This window comes from Castanea sativa, chromosome 7 (assembly GCF_040712315.1).
Source record: "Castanea sativa cultivar Marrone di Chiusa Pesio chromosome 7, ASM4071231v1".
Taxonomy (NCBI): Eukaryota; Viridiplantae; Streptophyta; class Magnoliopsida; order Fagales; family Fagaceae; genus Castanea; species Castanea sativa.
The window spans coordinates 6,486,390-6,512,028 of record NC_134019.1 but is presented as its reverse complement, the minus strand read 5'-3'; the positions used below and the strand labels follow the sequence as shown (position 1 = coordinate 6,512,028).

The following is a 25,639-nucleotide window of genomic DNA, read 5'->3' as shown; positions in this document are numbered from 1 at the left end:
GTTGGTGAAGAAGACAATCTTAAAAGAGAGACTAAGGGCTATTTGGTAAGCGACTTCTAATATCATTATTTAAGTATTATGGAAATATGTAGATTAAAAAGTGTTGTGAAAAAATATTTTGTGGTGTTTAAATACTGAAAACTGTTGTTTAAATATTAATACCAAACACCCCTAAATCATTGGCCATGGTTCACACTAAACACGCTGCTACTAAGTACCCGTTTGAATATTGAGTCTACGTTTCATGTCCAGCATTTCACTTTTTTTTTTTTTTTTTAAATTGCTTGAGAAGAGCAGATTATACTTTTCCAGTGGATCTCGTGCATTGTTCTCTGGACCCGCAAGTACTTTATTTAGTAACTTTTTCATTAAAAATGGGTCTTACTGCACTATTCACAAATTTTAAAATTATTTTACTACAGTATTTTCAGTTTTTAGTTTTCAGCAGTATCCACGCGAAACCTAAGTGTTTTTGGGTCTGAAGCAGATTGAAGATGGCCAGGTCTCCAAGATACTTTTTGTCCCTGTTTTAGTTGTTGCAATTAATCTTCTTTTATTAAAACAAAAAAAGAATTGTTATGACCTCACTAATTTAGTCCGATACATCAAATATTTGGGTCTCAATTATTAAAAAATATTATGTTTCACTACAAATTTTAAATAAAAACGTACGTGTCAGTCTGTCAGTGAAACGTAGCTTTCTCATATTCCACATTACTATGTTTAGTTAGCTCATTTTACTTTGAAATAAAGGAGATTCTCAAAATAAAAAATAAATAAAGACTTTGGAATAAATGAAACATGTCCTTTTGGAAGGACCTGTCAATTTCTTACAACAAATTGAATTCTTATCCGTTGAGGGCCTAATAAAGACTAATATTAGTGGCATAACTTGTGGGCCACAATTCACCATGCTGTGAGTTGGAATTGGTTGAGGGGTGTATTCACATAGACCCATCATCATTCTTTCACCAATTATAACTTATTATGTAGACAAATTGTGATATAAGTTGTGCAACAATTTGTGACACCAACATAGTTCTCTAATAATTTTTTCATTTCTTCCAAGAAAAAAATAAATAATGAAAAAGCCTTGTGGTGCACACCTGTAAGGTCATGGGAAGTTGCATTTGAGATAAATGAAAATTGGCAGTATGTCACTATTTTTCTAAGCACAAATATGTTTTCCAATTTTCCAGGGATCAAAATCCAGACTTTTCTGGTAAAGTTCGCAGGGTCCAGACACAGTTTAAAGTTTGATTCTTCATTTTGGACAGTGTCAAGTAACATTGTCATACTACTTTTTTTTTCTTTTTCTTTTTCTTTTTTTCTTTTTCTTTTTCTTTCTTCTTTTGCAGAATTCTACTGGCTTTTTTTAATTTTGCTTTTTCTCTACTCCTTCCTTCTTTTTTCTTCGTACCCACTCCACCACCAACGGCCTTTTTTACTTCTTCTTCTTCATTCTTTCTTCTTTTTTTTTCTTTCTTTCTTTCTTCGTTAGACCCACTCCACCACCAACGGTTTTTTTTACTCCTCTTCTTCCTGGTTTTGTCTTTCTTTCTTTTCTTCTTTTTCTTTCTTTCTTTCTTCTTCAGACTCACTCACCATGTTCATCCATGCATAAATATATATCCAGAAACAGAAACTCACTCCTCATTTTCGTGATTTTGGTCCTCGATCGAAGGATTCCAGGGTTTGGGTTGGCAAGTTTGGATCACCAATCTGAAGATTTTGTGTTGGTGTGTTTGGGTTTTCTAGTGTTTGTAATTGTGGTTTTCTATCATGTTCATGTCCATACTTCTTGTTTCTTCAAAAACCCTCAAAACCCACACGAAAGTGGAAGCCTTCGCTCTAATGGCCCACGACTTCAAACAAATATTGGAGTCTAAGTTCTCAACTAAGCCAACTTCACTATATTTTCAACCACCCATTAAGGAGATATATTATTTTGTGATGTTATCTATAACTCCAAAATAAATGAAAAATTTGTTAGTATTGTCTAATTTCTGTTTTCCATTTCTCCAGGGATCAAAATTCAAACTTTTTTGGTAAGCTCGTTGGGTTGTGTAAACATAGTTCAGAGGATAGATCATCAACAAGCTTTAGGTATGACTACTCCTCGCCAAAGTAACCAAACGCAAGGGAACGATGCAAGGTAGTTTCTTTCTCTCTACTTATATGCTAAAACTGACTTTTTCTTTTTCCTTTTGGCCGGTAGTCTAACAAATTTAGTTCTAAATTGTTGCGGTTTTCTTTTAATAAATAAATTGGTTATTATTAGGCTATCAGCTCAAACTTTTTTCAAGAAGATTTCGCATGGCTGTTCTATTCTACTATCGACTAGTATTTACTAGTTTGTAACTCCATGCATATGCATAGATACACTTAAAAATATATAATAAGATACATAATATAATTCATATATATATAATTTAAATACCATTAATAGTCATTTTTATATTTTATTAACTCTTTAAAAAATTTTGTAAGGATATTATTAGATATAAAATGTAAATTGTCATTTTTTTTATTGTGAATCACTTTTTTTTTTTTTATGATTCATTTATTCTAGATTATTTGGTTTTAGAACTTAATAACTCACTAATAAATATTTATAATGTGGTCCCACATTGGATTCTAAAATTAAGAAATAAAACTCTTTAAGAATAAATAATTTATGACACATGGCGCAAAATTGGAACTCTATTTTAGAATTTTAATTTGAGTTTCTCTTCGTTTCATCTATTATTATATATACAGATTTTCTTTTGGCCAGTAGTTTAACAAATTTAGTTCTAAATTGTTGTGGTTTTCTTTTAATAAATAATTAGTTCTAAATTGTTGCGGTTTCTTTTAATAAATAAATTGGTTATTATTAGGCTATTAGCTCAAACATTTTTCAAGAAGATTTCGTATGACTGTTCTATTCTATTGTCTACTAGTATTTACTAACTTGTAACTCCATGCATATGCATGGATGCACTTAAAGATATACAATAGGATATATAATATAATTTCTATATATATATATATAATTTAAATACTATTGATAGTCATTTTTATATTTTATTAACTCTTTAAAAAAATTTGTAAGGATATTATTAGGTATAAAATGTAAATTTTTCATTTTTTTTTAATTGTGAAGCACTTTTTTTCTAAAATTCATTTATTGTAAACTCTTTGGTTTTTGTACTTAATAACTCACTTGAATGAATATTTATGATGTGGTCTCACATTTGATTCTAAAATTAAGAAATAAAACTCTTTAAGAATAAATAATTTATGACACTTAGCGCAAAATTGGAACTCTATTTTGGAAATCTAATTTGAGTTTCTCTTAGCTTCACCTATAATTATATATACAGATTTTCTTTTGGCTAGTAGTTTAACAAATTTAGTTCTAAATTGTTGCGGTTTTCTTTTAATAAATAAATTGGTTCTTATTAGGCTATCAGCTCAAACATATTTCAAGAAGATTTCACATGGTTGTTCTATTCTATTGCCTACTAGTATTTACTAGTTTGTAACTCCATGTATATGCATGGATACACTTAAAGATATATAATAAGATGCATAATATAATTCTTATATATATAATTTAAATACTATTGCTAGTCATTTTTGTATTTTATTAACTCTTTAAAAAATTTGGTAAGGATATTATTAGGTATAAAATGTAAATTTTCCTTCTTTTTTTTATTTTTATTGTGAAGCACTTTTTTTTTTAACGATTCATTTATTTTAGACTCTTTAGTTTTTGTACTTAATAACTCACTTGAATGAATATTTATGATGTGGTCCCACATTTGATTCTAAAAGTAAAAAATAAAACTCTTTCTTTTAATAAATAAATTGGTTATTATTAATTAGGCTATCAGCTCAAACATTTTTCAAGAAGATTTTGCGTGGCTGTTCTATTCTATTGTCCACTAGTATTTACTAGCTCGTAACTCCATGCATATGCATGAATACACTTAAAGATATACAATAAGATACATAATATAATTCTTATATATATATAATTTAAATACTATTGCTAGTAATTTTTATATTTTATTAACTCTTTAAAAATTTTGTAAGGATATTATTAGGTATAAAATGTAAATTGTCCATTTTTTTTAATTGTGAAACACTTTTTTTTTTTTTACGATTCATTTACTCTAGACTCTTTGATTTTTGTACTTAATAACTCACTTGAATGAATATTTATGATGTGGTCTCACATTTGATTTTAAAATTAAGAAATAAAATTCTTTAAGAATAAATAATTTATGACACATGGCATAAAATTGGAACTCTATTTTAGAGTTCTAATTTGGGTCGGGTTGAAGGGTTTTTTCAACCCAGCCAACCCACTATGGGTTAAAAAAAATCCAATCTAACTTAACCTATCACAAGGGTCCAACCCAACCTAACCCATGTGGATCGAGTTGGACAAAGTTTTTTAATTTCTTTTATTGATATTAAATTGAGAATTAGAACACCACCACCACAAATAAGAACATATTTATAACCAAATAATGTAATACTGAGTATAACACAAAATGAATACAAATTATATGAGGAGAACTTAAGGTTTGAGTATTATTTATGAAGAGGGGTAAAAAAGTAAATAAAAATATTTTTTAAATATTAAATATATATTAAATATAGGTGTGTCGGGTCAAGTTAAGTGGATTTGTGAATCTTATGACTCGAACCCAACCCGACTCATTGTAAAACAAATTGACACAGTATATATTAGGGAACAAAATGGTAATTTACTATAAATAAAAAAAACTAATTAGTGCTGCCAAATAATTTTTTTTTTTAAATCCAAAAAAAATTTTAGGTTGAACAAAATAATTGAAGTGTCATGCCAATAATCACAATATGAGTTAGATGGTCAAGTGATTATATATATATATATATATATATATATATATATTTTTTTTTTTTAAATTTTATAAGAATTCCAAAGGATCCCCCATTTCTCATTTATATATATTTGAATGAGAAATTCTTCTTTTACATTGCGCGGTAGAATGAAAATTTATATTGTAGACACACAAAAAGTGGCTAATGTTTTACATATTTACCACTTTTTGCAAATATGTACAACACTTGTCACTTTTTGTGTGTCTACAATATAAATTTATATTGCAAGTACAATGTAAATGTATAAAAGTCCTATTTGGATTTTCTTCAACCTACTAATACTTTGATGAAGTGGTTAGTATTAGCATGAGGTGTTCAAAAAATATGCTATTTTGACACATTAAAAAATTACTCTATTTATTATAACACACCACTTTACAATACACCCTAGATCATATATTCTTTTTTTCTTTTTTTTTTACAATTTTAGTTAAATATTCTTTCTTTATTCTTTTAATTCTTTTTTTTTTATTCTATCTTTTTTGTTGTTCCTAACAGCATTGAAGACATATAAGAGAAAGAAAGTTAAAATAACGATTAATTAATTCCAACAATCATGAAGAGAGAGAAAGTTTGAATAAAAAAATAACCAAATATTTTTACCATTTCTATCCCTACTGTGCTAGTATTAGAATTGCACTGTAGCATGTGCCAAATTCTTTTTGGCATTTAGCACATCTCATATCGGTGGTTTTTTTTAGTGTTTAACTTTAGCATTTATCACACATGATGCTAATGTTATGATGAGGTTGTCATGGGATTGTAAATGGCGTTGGAATTTGGAGCGCTTTGTGTTTCATGGGATTGCACTAAAAATTAAAAAATGCTTGTGAAAATTTCTAAAAACAAGCATATGCATCAAACACAGAGATCATGAATAAAAGATGTGAATCCGATAAAACTTGGAACGGGTGCAACTCTCTTGCTTCTGCATTGGAGCGTTCTTCACCTTACCAAGTTTGTATGTTTCAAACTTTGATTTCAGCATTTTGAATCATTAGTATGAGTAGAAAGTTTAACTATAAATTTGGCTGTAGAAAATGATTATAACTTTACTTAATATCTTTTTATTGTATGGGATTTTTGACAAATTCACTATTAGCCTTCATTTCCTTCTTATATCTTTCATCATTGCAAAATTTCTAAAAGATCAAAGATTAATAACTGTGTCATCAATTATATGTTTAAACGTCACGTTTTTGTACTCTAAAATTATACATAAAAAATAAGTTTATAGATTGACAAGTAAATAACATCCTATTGGCATAAAATTTGATGTGTGTTAAAAACATAATTAACATGCAATCCAATTATTAAATTTTCAAAATATGGAGCCATGTTAATTTTTTTTTAGTAGGAATTGTAGCTATTGATTACAACCAAGTTTGTAACCAAATTTTATCCTTAGTATGAATCATTGTTGGGGGATTTGATGGTTTTAGGATGATGAGATTGGTAATATACCTAAATTTTAAAGAAAATGGGTAATTTGGTATAATCATCTCTTAATTTGTTGAAATTTTGGTCTAATTTTGTAATGATTAGAAATTAGAAAAATTAAAATTATGTTGTTTAGTGGTTTTAATGGCAAAATATAAAAATCAGTTGACAAAAAGACTACATCAACAATGATATAGGGAGTAATGCTAGATATACAATTTTTTTTACAAACTGCTGATGTGGTGAGTGGTTATTGGTAAATGAAAAAGTAATGTTAATGATGAGCCTAGATGAAAACTAACAAGAAATTTTACAAACTACTGATGTTGTAAAATAGTTTGTAGCCGTAGCATTACTCATGATGTAAGATGAAATTTACCAAAAAAAAAAATTATCATCAATGAACCAAAAGTTAAAGGGTGTAGGGTAAAATATAGATTAAAATTTTTAAAAACTTCATTTTTATCTAACCAGGTATTATGAAATTTGTGGAACAAAAAAAATTTCCTCCAATTGTAATAAATTCTTATCTCCAATAGGGGTACACGGGTGGTGCACTTATTGGTCTAAGACGTGATGTAACATTAGAGGTTTTAAGTGCAATTGGCGGTCTATGAGGTTTCTAGAGTATCTTATGGACAAAGGTAGAAGGAGAGGGGGCTACAGCAGCCATGACCCCCTTGACTTTTCAAAAATCCCTCATTCCTCTTATATTTTTTGGGAAAAGAAATTAGATATAATCTTTTTTTTTTTTTTTAGAAACAAATACTTACTAAAAACATGTAACTTGATTGGTGTATTTTTAGTGCTCTACTTGCATTGCACATAGGTTAAGAGCTAAGAAATATGTAATTAAAACATGCGTCTGTGTTGGACGTATTGGGGATAGTTTTACATGCGTGCATGTCCTCATTATTAGGAAAAAAATATATTATTACCAAAGAATTCCTTTAATTTTATTTGTGTTTTTTTTTATAGATTTTGTTAGTTGTTATCTACTTTAAAAGCTTATAAATAAACATAAAATGTGCATATAAATAAATAGATATATATTTTTTTAATGATAAGCATAATTATATATATGTTTGCCATGTTTTTGTTCAGGAAAGCCATAGAGAGCTGGTATAATATCTTACTTGTATCGTCGCGTGCAATCGCACTATCACTGGATCCCTTGTTCTTTTTTGTTCCTGTGATCCATGAAGACAAGAAGTGCATTAGTGAAGACAAAAAAATGTGGATCAATGCTATTTTTTGGCGATCGGTCCTAGATTTCATTTACCTGGTGCATGTTGTTGTGAAATTTTATAAGAATAAGAAAGAAGGTGCGTCAAATACTGCAAGCACAAAACATCAAAGGCACCCGCGGATGTGTTTCATGTTCGACATTATAGTTATTCTTCCCATTCCACAGGTAAGAGAGACTACAGCTAAATTGTAGTTTGGAAAATGTTATTTTCAAGTTTTCTTGTGAATTGGAACATAACTAACAAAAGCACGTTCAGAAAATTGTTGGGGTCCAGGGTACTCCAAGAGTACAACTGAGATGGTTTTCCAAAGCCAATTGAAAAAAAATCAATATAATACAAAAATTAACTTGCATCCGTCAACAAATAATCCTTGTATTAATTCGGAGTATATTAGGTTAGATGTACTCCGAGCACATTCACATAGAAATTAATTGCACAAAATCTAACATAATTTAACCAATTTCATGTTTCATCTACATGCATTAACAATCAAAATTTATCATCAATAGCTTCTCATAAAACAAAAAACTATTGTCAATAATATACATTAGTAAATTAGCTTCTCATAAAACAAAAAACTATTATCAATAATATACATTAGTAAATTTGATCAATACTCATAAATTAAACCTACAAATTAACTCTCACAACTATAAATGCACTCTCTTAAAGACACAAACTAAACTAAATCTTACATACTCATAAAAAACTCTTAAATATGAGGCTACAAAGTAACACTTTGATAACCTGAAGGCCAATATACTCAACAGTACTTTCATATTGGCGGAATAAACAAACTCTTAAATCACACTAATGTGACAAGTTTTATTTAATTAGTTCAACTAATAAAGTCTTATTGATTAAGAAATTTGGGATTTTATTCATGTTTACACCAAAACCAATCAATGTCTTGACTTAATGATAAAAAAAAATTATCATGAAGCGAATATCATAACTTGAAATTCTATCATATTTATAAAAAAAAATTGCACACCTATGTATCTATTAACCCCAAAAGTAGTATAATATATCTTGCAACCATTAAGTCAACTACGGCCGGAGCCACCCCTCTCCATTATTATTATTTTCAAATAAAAAATTATAAATAGATATAGATTTTACATATGGGTAGTCCATTTAAAAAAAAAAAAAAGATATTTATACTTATGGCCTCCATATATGCCAATGACAAATTTAATATAAATAAAATTTAGATAAATTGTATTTTTGGTTACTAAAATTTGGTAGGTTTGATCTTAGAGCATTATTTGTCTCTCAAAAACCTGAACCATCCGGTCTTGCAAAATCTTGCAAGTGTAAACCTAAATAATCTTTTTTTATTCCCTACTGAACAAATATTTGCCTCTTTCACTCTTCAGTGTCTCATCTCCTCTCCACTTCAGACTCTCTCTTCCCTCTGTCTCCCTCTTCGTCTTCCTCGCTCCTATCTGGTCTCTCTTCCCTTTCTTTCTCTCTCACCTATTTTATCTTTTTTCTTTTTTTTTCCTCTCTATCTTCCCTTGAATCAAGCCTCCATGGTGGAGATGTGGCGTGGGACTCAAGGATCGGTGGCTGGGTTTCATCTTCCGTGGTGTGGGTTTCATTTTTGGTGGTGTGGGTGGCTGGGTTTCATCATTCCTTGTTTCGGTGGTTGTGGTTTTTGTGGGTTGGTGGCGGTTGAGGTGGATCGGCGATCGGCATGGGTTCCGATTTGTGGTGATATTGCTGTTCCGATTTGTTGGTCATTTGTGGGTTTTGTTTTGTGCTGATTTCAATGATATTGTTGGATTGGTGTGGGTTCGATTTTGCTGGGTTTTGTTGTTCATTTGCGGGTTTTATTTGGTTCTGACTGTGGTGATATTATTGGATTGGTGTGGGTTTGATTTTTCTGGGTTTTGTGGGTTATTTGTGGGTTTTGTTCTGGCGGTGGTGGGTGGCAGGGTTGGTTTGTTTGAGTTTTGGTAGCCTTTTTGGGTTTGTTCATGGTGGAGATGGTGGCAGTAGGTGGTGGCAGCAGGTAGTAGGTGGTTTTAGTGGAAGAGACAAAAAAAAATTAGAGAGAGGAGATAGATGGGTGAGAATAGATATGGATTTGAGATATATTTTTTTAACGTGTTGTATGATAAAATAAAATTTCAAATGTGAGGATTATTAAAAATGGTATGGTATCTTTACTACTATTTAAAGACTATCCTTGTTTGGATCGGAATTTTTTTTTGTTCTAAAATTTCCTTACACTACTAGGTTTAAGTAAAAACAAAATTAAAAGATAGGACCATTCTTCCACTAAAATATTGTTTACAAAATAGAAATATTTTTCTACTAACTTATTTCTTTAAAGTAATTTTATGTTTATTTATTTTTTTTTAAAAAGAAAAATAAGTTATACAACTCATGTTTGCTGTTTTTTTTTTTCTTTAAAAAGAACACAATTTTTTTTTTTTTTTTTTGCTATGACCACTAAAAAAAAGGGAAAGCCTTATTGCGTGCGCGTATGATGAGGCTAGTAATTGATAAAGTAAATAGTAAAATAGAATAGGATAAGGGAATGCACTTATCTACAAAAACTTAAAAATTTCAAATTTGGTACTTTATTTATTTATTTATTTTTATACAAGATAGAATTTCTCATTTAACATAATCTAAGTGTATATGTGTGTGAAGTTCCCTTCAGGAAACTTGAATTCCGGCTCTTACTCTCATACTCCACAAACATTTATACCTGTGAAGTGACCATCACACTAAGGGGTGCGGTGGTGTTCCTTCAATTTTTTAAAAAGGCACAATTTGGTATCTTCATCACGCATGCTATGAGGCTAGTAATTGATACAGTAGATGATAAAATAGAATAGGATAAAGGAATACACTTAGCCACTCAAATTTAAAAATTTCAAAATTGGTCCTTCAATTTTTTAAAAAGGCACAATTTGGTATCTTCATTTTCTTTACACAACTAACGGTACATCAACTTTCTCTCCCCCCCCCCCCCAAAAAAAAAGGGTACATCTAGGCACCCCATTTATTATGGAATAAATTGAACCGACCTCCCTATCAAAAAAAAATTTGAACCAACCTCATATATAGGGAGCCAAAATTGAACTTACCCTAAATTTTAGGTAGGAAAATGTTTTCTTTGTGAAATTTTAGGGACCAAATCCATTTTTCATAAATTGAACAGGCCAAAATCAAGATTACACTAAATTTTACAGATAGAAAGTATAACTTATTCATGAAGTATTTGTTAAACTATATACATTTATACGAAAGTCTGAGGCTTCTAATATTCATTTGAATAAAGTCACAATCTTATTAATGATGAGTTGTGTATAATAAGTACTTAAATTAATTGGGTATTTATAAATTATTATGAATATATAGTTACCTTAACCGTTATCTCAAAAGTTAAAGGGATAATCTCATGAAAAAAATAATTTTGATTAAAGATATTGAATCTTTTTGTCAATCTTGACTCAACTTTGCTAAAGTTTCATGGGTGTATTTTATGTATTACACGTTGAATTATAAAATACTTGATTTACATGTTGAATTGTGTCTATAACACTATATATTTATCCTACTATAAATATTAAGAGTATAATATATTAAAAAACACTTAATCATCAAAATTATATTTCGGCCCGCATGAGCTAATTTTTGGTACACTGAATAGAGATTACGACATGAATTGAAATCTTTATTACTAGGAATAAAATGTGTTGTAATGTAATAACAAAACCTATTTATAAGTTTGGTTGTGAGTTATAATATTTAAATAAAACTTAAGATTTATTTTAGGAAATATCTTATACAATTATATCTCCTTAAAAGTTGCTATTTTTTTTAAAATTTAAGAGAGATATACGTTATTTTTTATGATTTTATATTTTTAAAATTGTTGAATGTATATGAAAAGTTTGTTTATTTAGAAATATAATAAGTTTTGAAATTATTGCTCTTACTAAGGAATAACTAATTCAACCCTTTTAAAGAAAAAGAGTTATTCCTCATTTCGAAGAATATCTATTTATAAGTAATGCTCATTCTTTGTAATAAAAACATAATCAAACTAAAGAATAGCTAGATCATATAAATAACTATTACATTACAGTGTCTATTATAGTCTACCAAACATGTCCTAAATGTGTTTGACACACTATGCCAATGTTTATTATTTCTATTTTTTAATAGTAGTGGCTATAGAATAAAGCTCTAATATGTGATTTATGTGGGTTTTAGTTAACTCAATTAGTAAAGTTTTTTTATCGAATAAAAGATTTGAGGTTTGAACCTCGTCTATACCAAAAATTGATTAGTGTCTTGGTCTAATGATAAAGATCTATTATCTTGGAGTTGATACCATAGGTTGAAATTCTATTATGTAAAAAAAAAAAAAAAAAAAAAAAAAAAAAAAAAAAAAAAAACCTAATTTTCAAAGGACAAAGAATTTTTCTTCTTGGATAAGGAACGTTATGTTACTTATTTGACAAAAAAATTATTTTCCAACAACAAAACTTCAAATATAATATTAGTAATAAAAATAAAATTTTGAAACAAATTCTGTTAGGTTCTAAGACTTTAAGAATTAAATGTATTAGAACTTCAATTTGTAATGTATTGGCAAACCATGATCAAAATTTAGAGTCTAGATTTAGGCTGTTCAAAGTGTGTTTATTTGTAAAATTGGAATCGAGTGATTGCAGAATTTATTAGACTAAATCTACAAGGCTCGATCAATCAAAAATTAGACTTGATCTATCGATCGAATCTCGTGCAAATTGTTTTTCTACAATGTAGGGTTTTGTGTTTTACTCCAAGTATAAAAGGAGAAACCCTAGATACATTTTAGAAGTCTTTCTAATGTGTTGTGTGTTGAATCTTTTGTAAGATTTAGAGGTGTTTACCTTCATACACACTTAGGGTTACCAAGATCAAGATTTATGTAAAAAACTTAGTGATCGCTTCAGTTGCTGCATAAAGAACTTAAAGAAGATTTGAAACCTTTAAGTGGAGTCTTAAAATCACAAGTAGGAGAATTTGTGGTTGTAGTGGATCAAAAAAAAAAGTAGTCTGTGAACTCAGAGCTATCATGTAGTTGTGGTAATAAGTTTTCTATTCGAGGTAGCAATAGAATGTTAGTAGTCTAAGTCTTATTATACAAACTTTAATTCTTTCATAGTGAATCTGTTTTACCTTAAGGATAGCTAGGTTAAATCCTCCCCAGGTTTTTTACTGGTTTGGTTTTCCTAAGTTATCATATCGTGTGTTCTTTATATTTCCGCATTATTTGCATGATATGATTTTCTTGTGTTAACCTAGATCTGAATAATTTATCTAAGTAATCACTTGGCTAAATAACTAGATTAAACGACTTTTGTTTTAAGAGATCTAAAAACGTACAAATTCTAATACATTCATAGTTATTAATTTATATATCCATTGACTCTAAACACGAATGTTCTTGCAATCCATTCAGGTGTAAATGACAAACGCACTCTCAGAAATGAGACGCACGGAATATACAAATAATGTAAAAATCTTGAACATTGTTCTTCTCATCCAATATGTGCCAAGAGTTCTTCAAATCTACCAATCCTTGAAGGAACTGGAGAAATTTAAAAATATTCCCATACTGATCAGAGCTTCATTCAATTTCTTTTTATTCCTCCTTGGTGGTCATGTAAGTTTTAAAGTTTTCTTACTTAGCTATTTCTTTTTCCTTTTTTACATTGGCATATAGAGGATGACTTATTTATATTACTTCTTTTTAAATTAAAAAATAAAAATATTTTAAAGAAATTAAGTGGACGCTTCATATTTATTCAATTCTTTTTCTCTCTTATTGATATTGTTGTAATGGTTATTAGCATTTTGTTCGATATCCGCAAAATAAGTAGTTCTAAGATCACAAATTATTCCACAATTTTTTGTTACAATTCTCACGTGGTAGATTGTGGGTAGTTAACCATCACTTACACATGGACTCAACATTTTTTATTTACCAATCACACTTTGACATGTTATAGTTGTAGCAAGAAGTTGTAAAACAATTCATGATCCTAGTCTTTTCCCTCGAAATTTACTAAAGGCACATTTGCTATGTTGTAATAGCTCTTGTAATATAATAGCTATTAATGTGTAATGTAATTTGGTCATTTGATTCCATCTTTATTCTTCGGATTAGTTATTACATTGGAATAACTATTCTTTAAATTGAAAAATAGTTATTCTTCTTTAAAATGAATATAATAGTTATTTCTTAGTGCATAAAATAAGTTTTAAAAGTAATATATTTCTAAAAATATAAAATTTTCTTATATATCATCTTTTACAAGATTTCCAAATGTAATAACCAAACTTATGGATAGTAATAGTTATTTCATTACAACGTCTTCTATTAATAGATAGTAATAGTGCATACCCTTATCTCATTCCTCTTCCCCTTATATATATATATATATATATATATATATATATATATATATATATATATATATATATAGATGTGTGTGTGTGTATGTTTCTCAAATTTTTTTTTTAAAAAAAATTGTAATTCCTAATGTAATCTACATTCAGTGTACCAAACATACCCTAATGTTTAATGGGTTTTATGATCGTTTAGGTAGCAGGAGCCTTTTGGTATTTTTTCTCAACTCAACGACTGATATCTTGTTGGCGTAAAGCGTGTTTGCATCAAGGTGGATGCATCGAAGGTTCTTTTACCTGTGACCACCGTTTTGGAAATCTCTCTGCTTTACATGATTTCTGCTCAATTGATTCAATAAATACAAGTACCTTTGATTTTGGAATATTTCTCGAAGCCCGTAAGTCCGGGATCTTAGAGTCCACAGATTTTCCAAAAAAATTAATTTACTCTGCCTGGTGGGGCGTGCGAAATTTAAGGTTTGCACCCTTTACTATTCCATATATATCAATTGTTACAATATATATATATATATATATATATATATATATATATATATATATATATATATATATCAGTTGTTACAACAAGTAAAGGGACTTGATCCATTGATCTCCTCGATCGTAATAGAAACTAAGCAATATCACTAAGTCACTAGGTTCATGCTTCTCAAAAAAAAAAAAAAAAATCACTAGGCTCATGGAAATTACTATATCTATTCTTATTGTTCTAATAGTTAAAATAGTTATTAGTTCTCCTAGATTTTATTAGTGACCTCATTTAATATAAAAATTATTTTATTCTCTATTTCTTACGTAGTAAAATCGTTAAGCAGAATCACTCGTCCTTACAGTCACACATATTTAAACCATGAATTGCCTAATGAACATTAAATCACAATAGAAAGAAAATAGTTAATCCTTGAATTTTTTATATGTACTATTAATAACAAGATTCTCTATTTGGGTTTTATCATTTTGTGTACTAAAATATCCTCACACAAAATTTTAAACACTCTAAAATACTCATATCTTTTAGTTAAATAATTTTAATAAAAAACACGAACTAGTTAAAAGAATAATTTATTATTCCTAAGTTTTGGACTTTTTTCATTTCCCTTCTCCATTCTCCCCAAAAATTAGGACACTATCTCTATCTCACTTTTAAATATTATTCCACATTACCTTATCTTTTTTTTCAAAAAAATACACACGGTTATTTATATATATGTTTTAGAAAGATTACTTCTCTTATTTGAATTCCAATGCCTCTATGTGAGAGTTAAAAAAAAAAAAAAAGGTTTTAATTTCAAATAGTTTATTCCATTCACATCAGCCACTAACTCATGGAGAAAGATCCTAAGCATTAGGACACTATCTTTATCTCACTTTTAAATTTTATGACACTAAACCTAAAATAAATAAATAAAAAGCGCATCATTGCACGTGCAAAGCGCGTGTGATGAGACTAGTATATAAATATTTGTATTGAGTTTTTTACAAATTTTTTTTATAGATTTGGATCTAAATTACAAGTTTTTTTTTTTATAATTATTATTATTTTTTTATTTTTTATTTTTTTAGTTTGCTACTTATAGAACTAACATGCTTTTATCCTAGAGATGCTCTGGTATGTTTTGTTCTTTAACTATATACATAGTACTATAAACATTACTCTAAACAAAACTCAACATATATATATATATATATATATATATATATATATATATATATATATATATATATGGTATGCGGGTTTCAGTTAGCTCAATTAGTAAAGTTTCATATCATTGAATAACAAATCTGGGTTGAACTTTGCCTACACCAAAAATAAATTGGTATCTTGATTTGATAATAAAGAACAAGTATCGTGAAGTTGATGTTATAGGTTGAAACTCTATCGTGTGTGTATGATGTGTTCTTAGACTTGGTAAACAGGCCAAGTTAGGTCTCATTCAGGTTTAAAAGATGTGGGCCTTAAGGGTTTTCTTTGTGGACGTAGGTCATCAAGACCGAACTATGTAATTCTTTGTGTTATTGTGTTACTCTTATATGCTTCCACTACTGCATATCTTATCTTAACTTATGCATTTCCTGTATAATTTTGTAAATTCTCACTTTATGATTGTAGTTATAAATTTTTAAGATTAGTGTTTCAGACTCTCATACATTATAGTTGTGCATGTAGTTCTTATGGTTCAAACCTCCAAACAAGTACGTACATATGGGAAAACATGTTTGCACTTGGAACTTCTACCTTTGGCCTGTTATTATTTCTTTATCTCTTGGGAAACTTGCAGGTAAGTACCCAATCCTTTTCCTTTCACTTCTTTTCTTTTAAAAATTGTTTAAGTGTCCTAGTTGTACAATTGAGAGAGAGAGAGAGAGAATGATATCTCATTAATTCGCTAAGTAATATGCTAATTACTTTTATTTTTATATAATTCAATAGCTACAAAAATAGAGGAAATGATAGATTTAAACCGTTGATATCTTTTGTATGGCAAAGGGCAAAAAAGAAGAAATAGCAAAAAATTGGAAAGAGTAAAAATTAAATGAAAGATAGAGATTCTACTTTTACGATGATATCTAGATTTCGTCTACATAATAACATCTAAACATTGATGTTCCAAAAATGAATGTTGTTCACAATATGGAACCAATCTCAACGACAATATTTTATACCCATATCACTCAAATTGATCGAATCCATTAATCCCTAGTATACCCAATCCAACTATTTCACCAGATAAATAGAGAGTTAGGTTTCACAAAAACATTTTATAGATAGCAAAGTGATTTTAAAGCTGGGAAAATCAGAAGTAACAGACAGTGCACCAAGCCACCAGCCTGCTCATATTTCTACAATGTACAAATGTCTAATGGCAACCATATCTGACTGACTTAAAAGCAGATCAGGCAAAACCTGATACAATTAAATCCCATTAGCTCCATTAACCCAGAGATATACATATTATTATTATTATTATTATTTTGATAAATAACAGAACTTAAAAACAAAAACAAGAAGAAGATACCCCAAATGTACAGGCTGTATACTATGAGACCATAACAATCACAACCAAATATTGTTAGTACTTTTTTTGTCCTACCAGTGATATTATTGTTACTTTATTATTGTTTTATTGTCATTTACCGTTGTTAATTAGTATTAAATTGCTTTCAGTCAAATTTTTGGGATGGTTTCATTTCGGTCCTTATAAATTTTTGTTTTATTTTATTTTATTTTATTTGTGTCCTAACTCTTTTGAAGCTTGTTTCTTTGTATCCTTGTCTTCATTAGCTTAAATTAATGATAATAAAAAAAACATTTCAACAACTTAGCTAACACAAAGAAGGCACATTACCTAAAAATTTACTCTCAAAATAAGGAAATTTAAATAAAATTACTTTAGCCAACAACTTAGCTAACCAAAAAGCATATTTTTGCTTTTTATTGATAAATAAATAAATAAATATTTATTTATTTATTGAGAAAAAGAATAATATTTTATTCTCCAAGGGGCACATTTAATCATTTGATTAGTCAAAAGTGTCTTAATTGAATTTAAAATAACATACGATAACATTTAATTAAACTACTTGTATTTTAAATTAAATCTCAACGTGTGTCAATGTGTAATTGGCTCTTGAGCATTCTTTGAAATGTTTATTTAGTGACACTTGGCAAATTTCGAATAATCTATGAATTAAGATAGTGCATCCTATTAAGTAGTATAAAGCAACTTCCTCTAAAAAAAAAGAGAGAGTAGTATATAGCACCCTAAAATCAGCCATTTTGAACGAACTACTTTAATTTAGTGATATTACGTGTCAAATCATAATTGGCTGAAATTATTACTCTCTATAGTAAAGAAATATGATAGACTTAAGGAATCAATAGTGCTCCCTTGAGGAGAGACTCCCTCAATCTCTCTAACAGTGTACTTAGGGACTCACTCACTTAAGGATTAATTGTGACTCACTCAGAGGGCCACTCACTCTCTCTAGGGAAAGCTAGAAAGGCTTGCACCAGAAAATGATTTAAATTCATTTCACTACACTGATTTCCTTACAAGGATTAATATAGCAATATAGGTAAACTTATAGAAAATATAAATTAATGATTTTGTTAATGATTTCCCTAAGGGCAATGATTAAGATGCATTTAGGATCCATTTGGTTGAAAGGGTAGAAAAGTGGAAGGATAGAAAATCGTAGAAGGATGGAAAAGTGAGAGGATAGAAAATATTTGGTTTTCCCTCTTGTGTGTTTGGTTGGAGGGGTGAAAAAGTGGGAAGGTGGAAAATTCTTTTATTTGGTTGGAGAGAAAAAGGGAATGAAGGAAAATGTAATTTATATAAATTGACTATTATACCCTTGTTACATAATATGTAAGAAATAAAGTGAGGGGTAGGTGAGAGGGTATTTGTGTAAAATGCATTTCTTAATACTTTTTCCTCCTCATTTTCCTCCCAATTTGGGAGGATAAAAAAAGTGAGCCTAAGAGGGAAAACTTTCTCCCCTATTTTCTATCTCTCCTATTTTCCTTCCTCAACCAAATAGTAAAAAACATCATTTTTCATCATATTTTCCTCTCCCTATTTTGCATCCTCCTTGTTTTCACCCCAACCAAACACATTCTTAATGTTATATTAAATAATATTTATACTACATTTAAAGAATAATAATTTGTTTGTGTAAGCTAATGAATCATTAACATGTGTGTTTTTATTTTTTGAAAAGTTTGTATTAGAGCTCATAATTGAGCACTTTTTAGTCTTTGAATAGTGTCTTTAGACGAACTAGTCTTGAAACTCTTTACTTCAAATTTCAAACTTAACCATCTATGAAATCCATGCCATTTATTGTTTTTGGTCTTCATCAAATATTCTATAAAACTTTTTTCCCTATAAAAATCAATCATATTTTATTATGCCATGTGCATGACCACCATCAAAGCTCTCCCCCCCCCCCCCCCCTTTTTTTTAAAGAAAATTATTATTTAGCTATACTTCTCAATTTTAGGGTAATGGAGTTAAAAAAAAAAAATTATATATATATATATATATATATATATATATATATATATATATATATATATATAGTAATACTAAGAACACAAACAAAATATCATAACAATTTCATAACATTCTCAAATTAACATGCCAACTTTCACATAGGCCGACAATAATCTCCAATTAATTTTTTAAAAATGTTAATTTGGAAATGTTGTGAATTTTTCTTGTGTCCATAACATTTCTTAAAAAAAAAAACCAGCAAATTTGTGTGAAGAGGAATGAGATGTTGTATACTTGTAAGATATCCCGAATTGAACTTACTAACAGAATTGGGACAGGTTTACATGCAGCGTAGAGCTTCAAAATATGTAGAAAAATCTGGTGAAGGAAAGAATCAGGCATTGGATGAAGCTGTTGTTGAAAACATACTAAATGAATTGGAACAGCTTTACAAGCAGCGAATTGCTTCAAAATCAAATGAAAAATTACCCAAAAAAAGAAGGTGCTGTTGTTGAACCCAAGACAGCTTCTATTTTACAACGAGTCTGGTGCTGCAATCACCCAAAGTGCGTTGGTGCGTAGTGTTGATGTCTTCGCTGTTTTGAGATTTGTATTTCCAGTTATGGAGTTTCTACTTGTTTGGATTCTGAATAATAATGGTATAATTAGGAAAAGGACAACGTGTGAAATAATAATCTGTTTGATGCACCGTATTAAATTCAATAAGAGTTAATGTGTAGAGAACCTTATATTTACATCTTTTGTAATCCGTGTGATGTGGTATGGGATTTGGTTATCTAATCTTTTTTCATATGACGGGATCCAATCATGCTGGATTATTCATTTATTTAACTTACTAATGCAATGCATGGGCATCCTGATATATAGGATGAATTTATTTTTTATTTTTTAAATTACACATACTACCCCCATATATGGGTTGTTATTGCAAACTCTGGGAATATGCTCCTTCTGTCTCATAGAGAAATAAGCCCCATGGTGGGTGAGACCCACCCCTCTGTGGGAGGGAGGAAGTATATATACTCCTAGAGTATACAATAATTTTCTCTCATATGTAGGGTATACCATTCTGAAAGCTCAATTAGTGTGAAAACCCTAATGCTTGTTTAGACCTTCAATTTTAAGTTATGGCTTACCTGCTTTTACTCTGTAAATTCACTTGGTGTATAAAACACTAGTGAATATTTAGACCCCCAATTTCAAAATAACCAACACAAGCTTATACTTAAAAACTTTATGTGCAGAACAAGAGTAAATGAGTGCAAACAACCAATAACACTACCATAATGTTGGAAAAATACATGTTTGTATCGCATACAAAACATACGCAGCGAAAAATTAACGGATTCACTTCATTCGCAATTGATAACATATACTATTGTCACAGGGTCAATTTTTCTTTTAAATTTTCTGTTTGTGATGGCACTAAGTTCCTCCCTTAGTCTCAATCAATACACTACACACACACTGTAGAAACACTTAGAATAGAATTATTAAGGAATTCACACACAGAACACACAGTATTTACAAGGCACCAACCCCAACCTTTATTACTTAATATTCAAGTACAAAGGAAGCCTAGAGAACACACACAAAATTCTCTAAGCCAAATACACTCTCTGTTGTTGACAGCCCCAACAGCCTAGGCTATATGCACAGAAATAATTGTCACGGCAGTTACCGCCAAGTAATTGCCCCCTGTCCAGGACTTGCTGCCACATGTAGTCTGACTTAGGACATTTGCAACTGATGCTGTCTTGGCCTGCTCTCCATGTTTCCAGCGCCTACACAGTAGGTTTAAATATCCAGCAAGCTAGGAACTGCTTGGTAACTGCTACTGCACACTCTGCACATGCCAGCCCATCACTCAGCACACCAAGCTCATCTACCCATGCTTTAGCAGCCCATGATTATCCCATGCCTTGCATAGCCTAATATCATCACAGCAGCCCAGCACTGCCTTTCACATAAGCCACCAAGCCCACACACAAAGCATCCCAACCAATCCACCATGCCATCAACCATCACCTAGGGTCAGCACCACCTACTATTGCCCATTATCACCAAACCATGTTTGCCCACCATGGCTCACCACTGTCATGGTCGTGGGGTATCATGTGGAGCAAGGTGCCTCCATATGCTGCCCCTCATCATGCTCATTAATCTAAATCTAGCAGGGATACTGGGCTTGTTCCCCTCAAAGAGCACTTAAGAGTTTCACTAGATAGGCATGAGGAGCCATTGTTGTCTTGAGAAAACATTGAGCCAAGTGGCTGGCCTGATGTTGTCCAAGCACTATAATTCCTCATACCATCACCAGAAACTTGCATAGCTCCTAACAACTATGTAAGTTTTAGAATTTAAGGACAATAGAGTATACCTTGGTGTGGTGAAATTCAAAAACAAAGATTAGAAGTACTTGGGAACACTTTTAATTTTGACTTCAATTCCACTTGTGCCCAAGAATTGTAGTCTCTCAATCAGTTCTATGAATGTGTTCAAATGAGAATAAGAGAGTGTCCTACACTCACATACAAACTATTTCATGTACTTTCAAAATTCTGTATGTTTCTCTTCTTAAAACTGATTATCTAATTGGGCTAGCCTTTGAGCCTTTCTAATTAGGCTTTAGTATGTGGTTTGGAGTGGGATCAAAAGGGAGCAAATAAGACACTAGCTCCAATAGGCCTTAGACTTTTCAGTCAACTCTTGACAAGTCTAAAGTTACCATTAATTATATTTAATACCACTATATATATATAATTGCATTCTAGGCCTTATTAATAAATTGTATCCCAAAACTTTATTTTACATCCAACTCTTTCATAAAATATTCGTAGTAATACAAAGTCATGAATATAGACTGCCACTTTGAAGATTACTACATCTTAATCATTGAGTATTCAGTTTAATCCTTTAAGTTATTTATCATATATTTATGAAATCCAATTTCATAAATATATACTTTAGTAACTCCTTACTAAAGTGGTTAGGCCTAACACTTTGAATAACCAAACCCATTAAACTTATCTTAAGGGAATATTTTATATCTCCATTAAGAGATTATGAATTTTATCTTGAGAATAGATGTTCCATCAACACTAAATGTGGCTGCCCAACATACTGAGATTTTGACCGTGACTTTAGATCTCACTCCTAATATATCAAAGCAGCCAATGCTTTATGATCAGGTCCATTATTCTCTCAAGATTAAGAGTTCATGTAAATAGAAGTCGTAAGATTTATTATTTATTTGACAATTGTTAGGAGAATAATAAATCTTATAGCAGTCCAGTTCAATATGTCTTAACTCTTAAAACATATCAACTAGAAGTCTCCACTTCCATGATTAAGACAAATCATCTTAGTTGATATATTATAATCTTCGCAGATGAAATACCCAATTTCATCACCGACTACGAACTAAAATTTTGAGTTTACAAAGAACATGTGACTTATACATTCTATGACTAAATCACATGCTATGCATCTCATGGACTAATGATAATGTTCGAATATTCATGTTACCATTATTTTAGATAAAAATAAAACAACTTTATCAATCACAATATTAAGTCATACATATTGTCATACATAATATCATACACATCATCAGACATTAGGATTTAGGGGCACTAATCCTAACACCTAAGTCATATTCATCCATTATCAACAATATAAAGTAAAGCTTAAGAGTATGGAAGAGAGATGCAAACACAAGATAACACCGAGACATGTTATCGAAGAGGAAGCCGAAGAACTTAACAAAAAACCTCTCCGCCGCCCTCCAAACGGTAATCGATCCACTAGAGAAAAAAGTTAAAGTACACAAATAACAAAAGACCCTCTAAGCCCAATTTATCAATGTACTTGAGCCTTCTAAGCTCCTGCGACTAACTGGCTTCTCAGAACCTTGTCTTCTCTAGCTTTCCTAGATCTTGCAATACGCCCAATTGCATCTACCAAAGATTGGCTCCTTCCAATGTTTCCTAGTAGCACCAAAATCTCACTTAACACTCAGATTGAGTGTGGTAAGTGTTTGGGCTATCAACCTCTCAAGGATTTAGAGATGGAGAGGTAGGAGTAGAGGAAAACCACAAGAAAATGTGTAGATTGTTGGGTTCTAAGACTTTAGGTTTAAATGTATTAGAACTTCAATTTGTAATGTTGACAAACCATGATCAAAATGTATAGTTGTTTTAGACTTGCTCAAAGTATGTTTAAGTTGTAAAGTTGGAATCGAGTGTTCTGCAAGATTTACTGTGTAAATCTGCCTGGATCGATCGATCAAAAATTAGACTCGATTGATCGGAGCTTGTGCAGATTGTTTTTCTGTAGAATTTTTCAATTCAGCCTAAGCCCGGTTTGTCATGTAGGATTTTATGTTTTGTTTTAAGTATAAAAGGGAAAACCCTAGCCATGTTTTAAGGATGCTCTTTATGCTGTGTGTATAAATCTTTTGTGAGATCTAGAGGTGTTTACCTTCACATACACTTAGGGTTATTAAGATCTAGATTGATGTCAAGAGTTTGATGATCAATTCAGTTGCAGATTCAAGAACTTAAAGATATACAAGTAGAAGTGCTTGTACTTGCTGGAAATTCAAGAAAGAAGTAGTTCGTAGATTCGGAGTTATCACGTGGTCGTGGTAGTAAGTTTCCTATTCGAGGTAGCAATAGAATGTTAGTGGTTTAAGTCGCTATTGTGTAAACTTTAATTCTTTCATAGTGGATTCAATTTACCTTGAGGATAGCTAGGTTAAATCCACCCCAAGTTTTTTACCAGTTTGATTTTTCTGGGTTATTATATTGTTGTGTTCTTTATTTTCCGCACTTTACAATGATGTGATTTATATGTGTTAACCTAAATCTGCATAATTTACCTAAGTTAATCACTTGACTAAATAACTAGGTTAATCTAATTGTGTTTAAGGGGTCTAAAAACGTACATAGATGATTGTGGGTATAACAATATCTAACTCTTAAGTGTGTATTCTAGGGTTTTCTTTCGAAAAAGCAATCCTTACAATATGTGGGTAATGAGAGTATATATAATGTGGGTAAAGACTTAGTAAAACAAACATGACAAATTAGCCAAATAGAATGTTTCGCGAGTATTTCACGGGAAGGCCTTACTCGCGAGACACTTGTGAAAACTCCAGGTTGTCATGGCTCTTCACATTCTAGTCATGGCTCTTCACATTCTAGTCATGTGCTCTACATGTGGCTATTTTGTGGGTTAGTTTCTCGCGAAATCCACTTATTCTTCTTTTTAAGCTTAAGTCTTTACACTCTCTCACACTCATCCCTTACAATTAAAAACCCCCACATAAATACAAGGAAAATGATTGGATAAAATTACAATAAAATTTGGCACGGAATTAAAACCAACACAAAATAGTTGTAAATAACAACTTTACAATCTCCTCTTTTGGCTATTCCGTGACAAAATTCCTAAACAGACTCTAGACTTAAACTTGAGTTTGGGAACATAAGCAAAACTCACTTACACCTAATTCTAGAAGCTGTGAAACACTTGCACCGTATACACCTGTATCCTGAAACACTTGCACATAAACAAAACTTTCATTAAGGTTATGATAAGTTGAACACAAGGTACATAAAGGAACATGTAAAATGCAATCAAGATATTAAACAAGATATAATCTTTGAAATGTAACTTGATCAAACATGAGTGGTCATTAAGGAATGACTACAATGAACATTTATTTAGTAAATGATCATCTGGACACGCAACGCAATTAAGAGCAATGCTAAAATTAATTGCATGTCCAACAAGCATGATGCATTAAAGAAACTAAAGCTAAAAGCAATAGAAATCAATAAGCAACAAGCAGGCTATGAAAACCAAAATACACAAATAGTACTAAAGATAAATTGAAATTTAAACTAAAGTACTTTAAAGCTTTAAAAGAAAGCAATGTAAATATCCATAAGTTATAAAAACTTAAAAAAATAAACTACTAAACCACCAAAATGAACTGATGCTTTTAATATGCTACTCTATGCTCCCCCTCAAAGCTATGCTACTCCCCCTTTTTTACCAGAATGGCCAAAGAGGCTAGAACTGTCCGAATCCGAATCCTCATGTTACTGCCGCTGCTGTTCCATCATCATTTCTTCAATCTGAGACGAAAGTACAGTGATTAGGCCATCTAGGTAGGTGGATTGAGTCGAGGAGTGTTGCACGTGTGATTCTAGCATGCCATACATCTGTTTAACCCTTGCAATGAGATGATCAAGACAATCGGGTGCCCGTGCACGTGCTTGAGAAGAGGGTTGTGCAGTGTCCTCTGGAGCTGATGTGAAATGATCTATTTCTTCTTCCGTGTCCCCACCTTCTTCATTAACATTGTCTCTTGGGATTTAAGAGATACCAATAGATGGTCCGAGCATATGGGCTTTGCTTTGGGTCATGGTTTGAGCACTAATTGGATAATCCCTTTGCATCACAGGAAGACCACTAGGAATCTTCACCCTTGCCCTTGCTATAAGAGCCATGACGAGACTTGGAAATGATAAGATCAGCCTTGAATTCCTCTTTGTGATG

The 25,639-nt window shown here is 30.6% G+C and overlaps 1 protein-coding gene across 2 annotated transcripts; it reads left to right on the top strand.

Moving 5' to 3' along the window:
• Positions 1–1,998: 1,998 nt before the first annotated feature.
• On the top strand, positions 1,999–19,885 carry LOC142643862 (cyclic nucleotide-gated ion channel 1-like). Of its 2 annotated transcripts, XM_075818589.1 has the most exons (5): positions 1,999–2,155; positions 7,462–7,771; positions 14,227–14,507; positions 16,216–16,327; positions 19,387–19,885. In XM_075818589.1, exons 1-5 carry the CDS (start codon positions 2,109–2,111, stop codon positions 19,561–19,563), a joined length of 927 nt encoding a protein of 308 aa, XP_075674704.1. In that variant the 5' UTR covers positions 1,999–2,108; the 3' UTR covers positions 19,564–19,885. The 2 variants fall into 2 exon arrangements, with proteins under 2 accessions (XP_075674704.1, XP_075674705.1); XM_075818590.1 differs by lacking the exons at positions 1,999–2,155; positions 7,462–7,771 and adding an exon at positions 13,084–13,284.
• Positions 19,886–25,639: the final 5,754 nt, after the last annotated feature.

What these genes read in the sequence shown, in the direction of transcription:
- LOC142643862 (XM_075818589.1), top strand. Translation starts at nt 2,109, where the DNA reads ATGACTACTCCTCGCCAAAGTAACCAAACGCAAGGGAACGATGCAAG. An exon ending in ACGCAAGGGAACGATGCAAG is followed by an intron (nt 2,156 to 7,461) that starts GTAGTTTCTTTC and finishes GTTTTTGTTCAG; the next exon opens with GAAAGCCATAGAGAGCTGGT. An exon ending in TGGGGCGTGCGAAATTTAAG is followed by an intron (nt 14,508 to 16,215) that starts GTTTGCACCCTT and finishes TTGTGCATGTAG; the next exon opens with TTCTTATGGTTCAAACCTCC.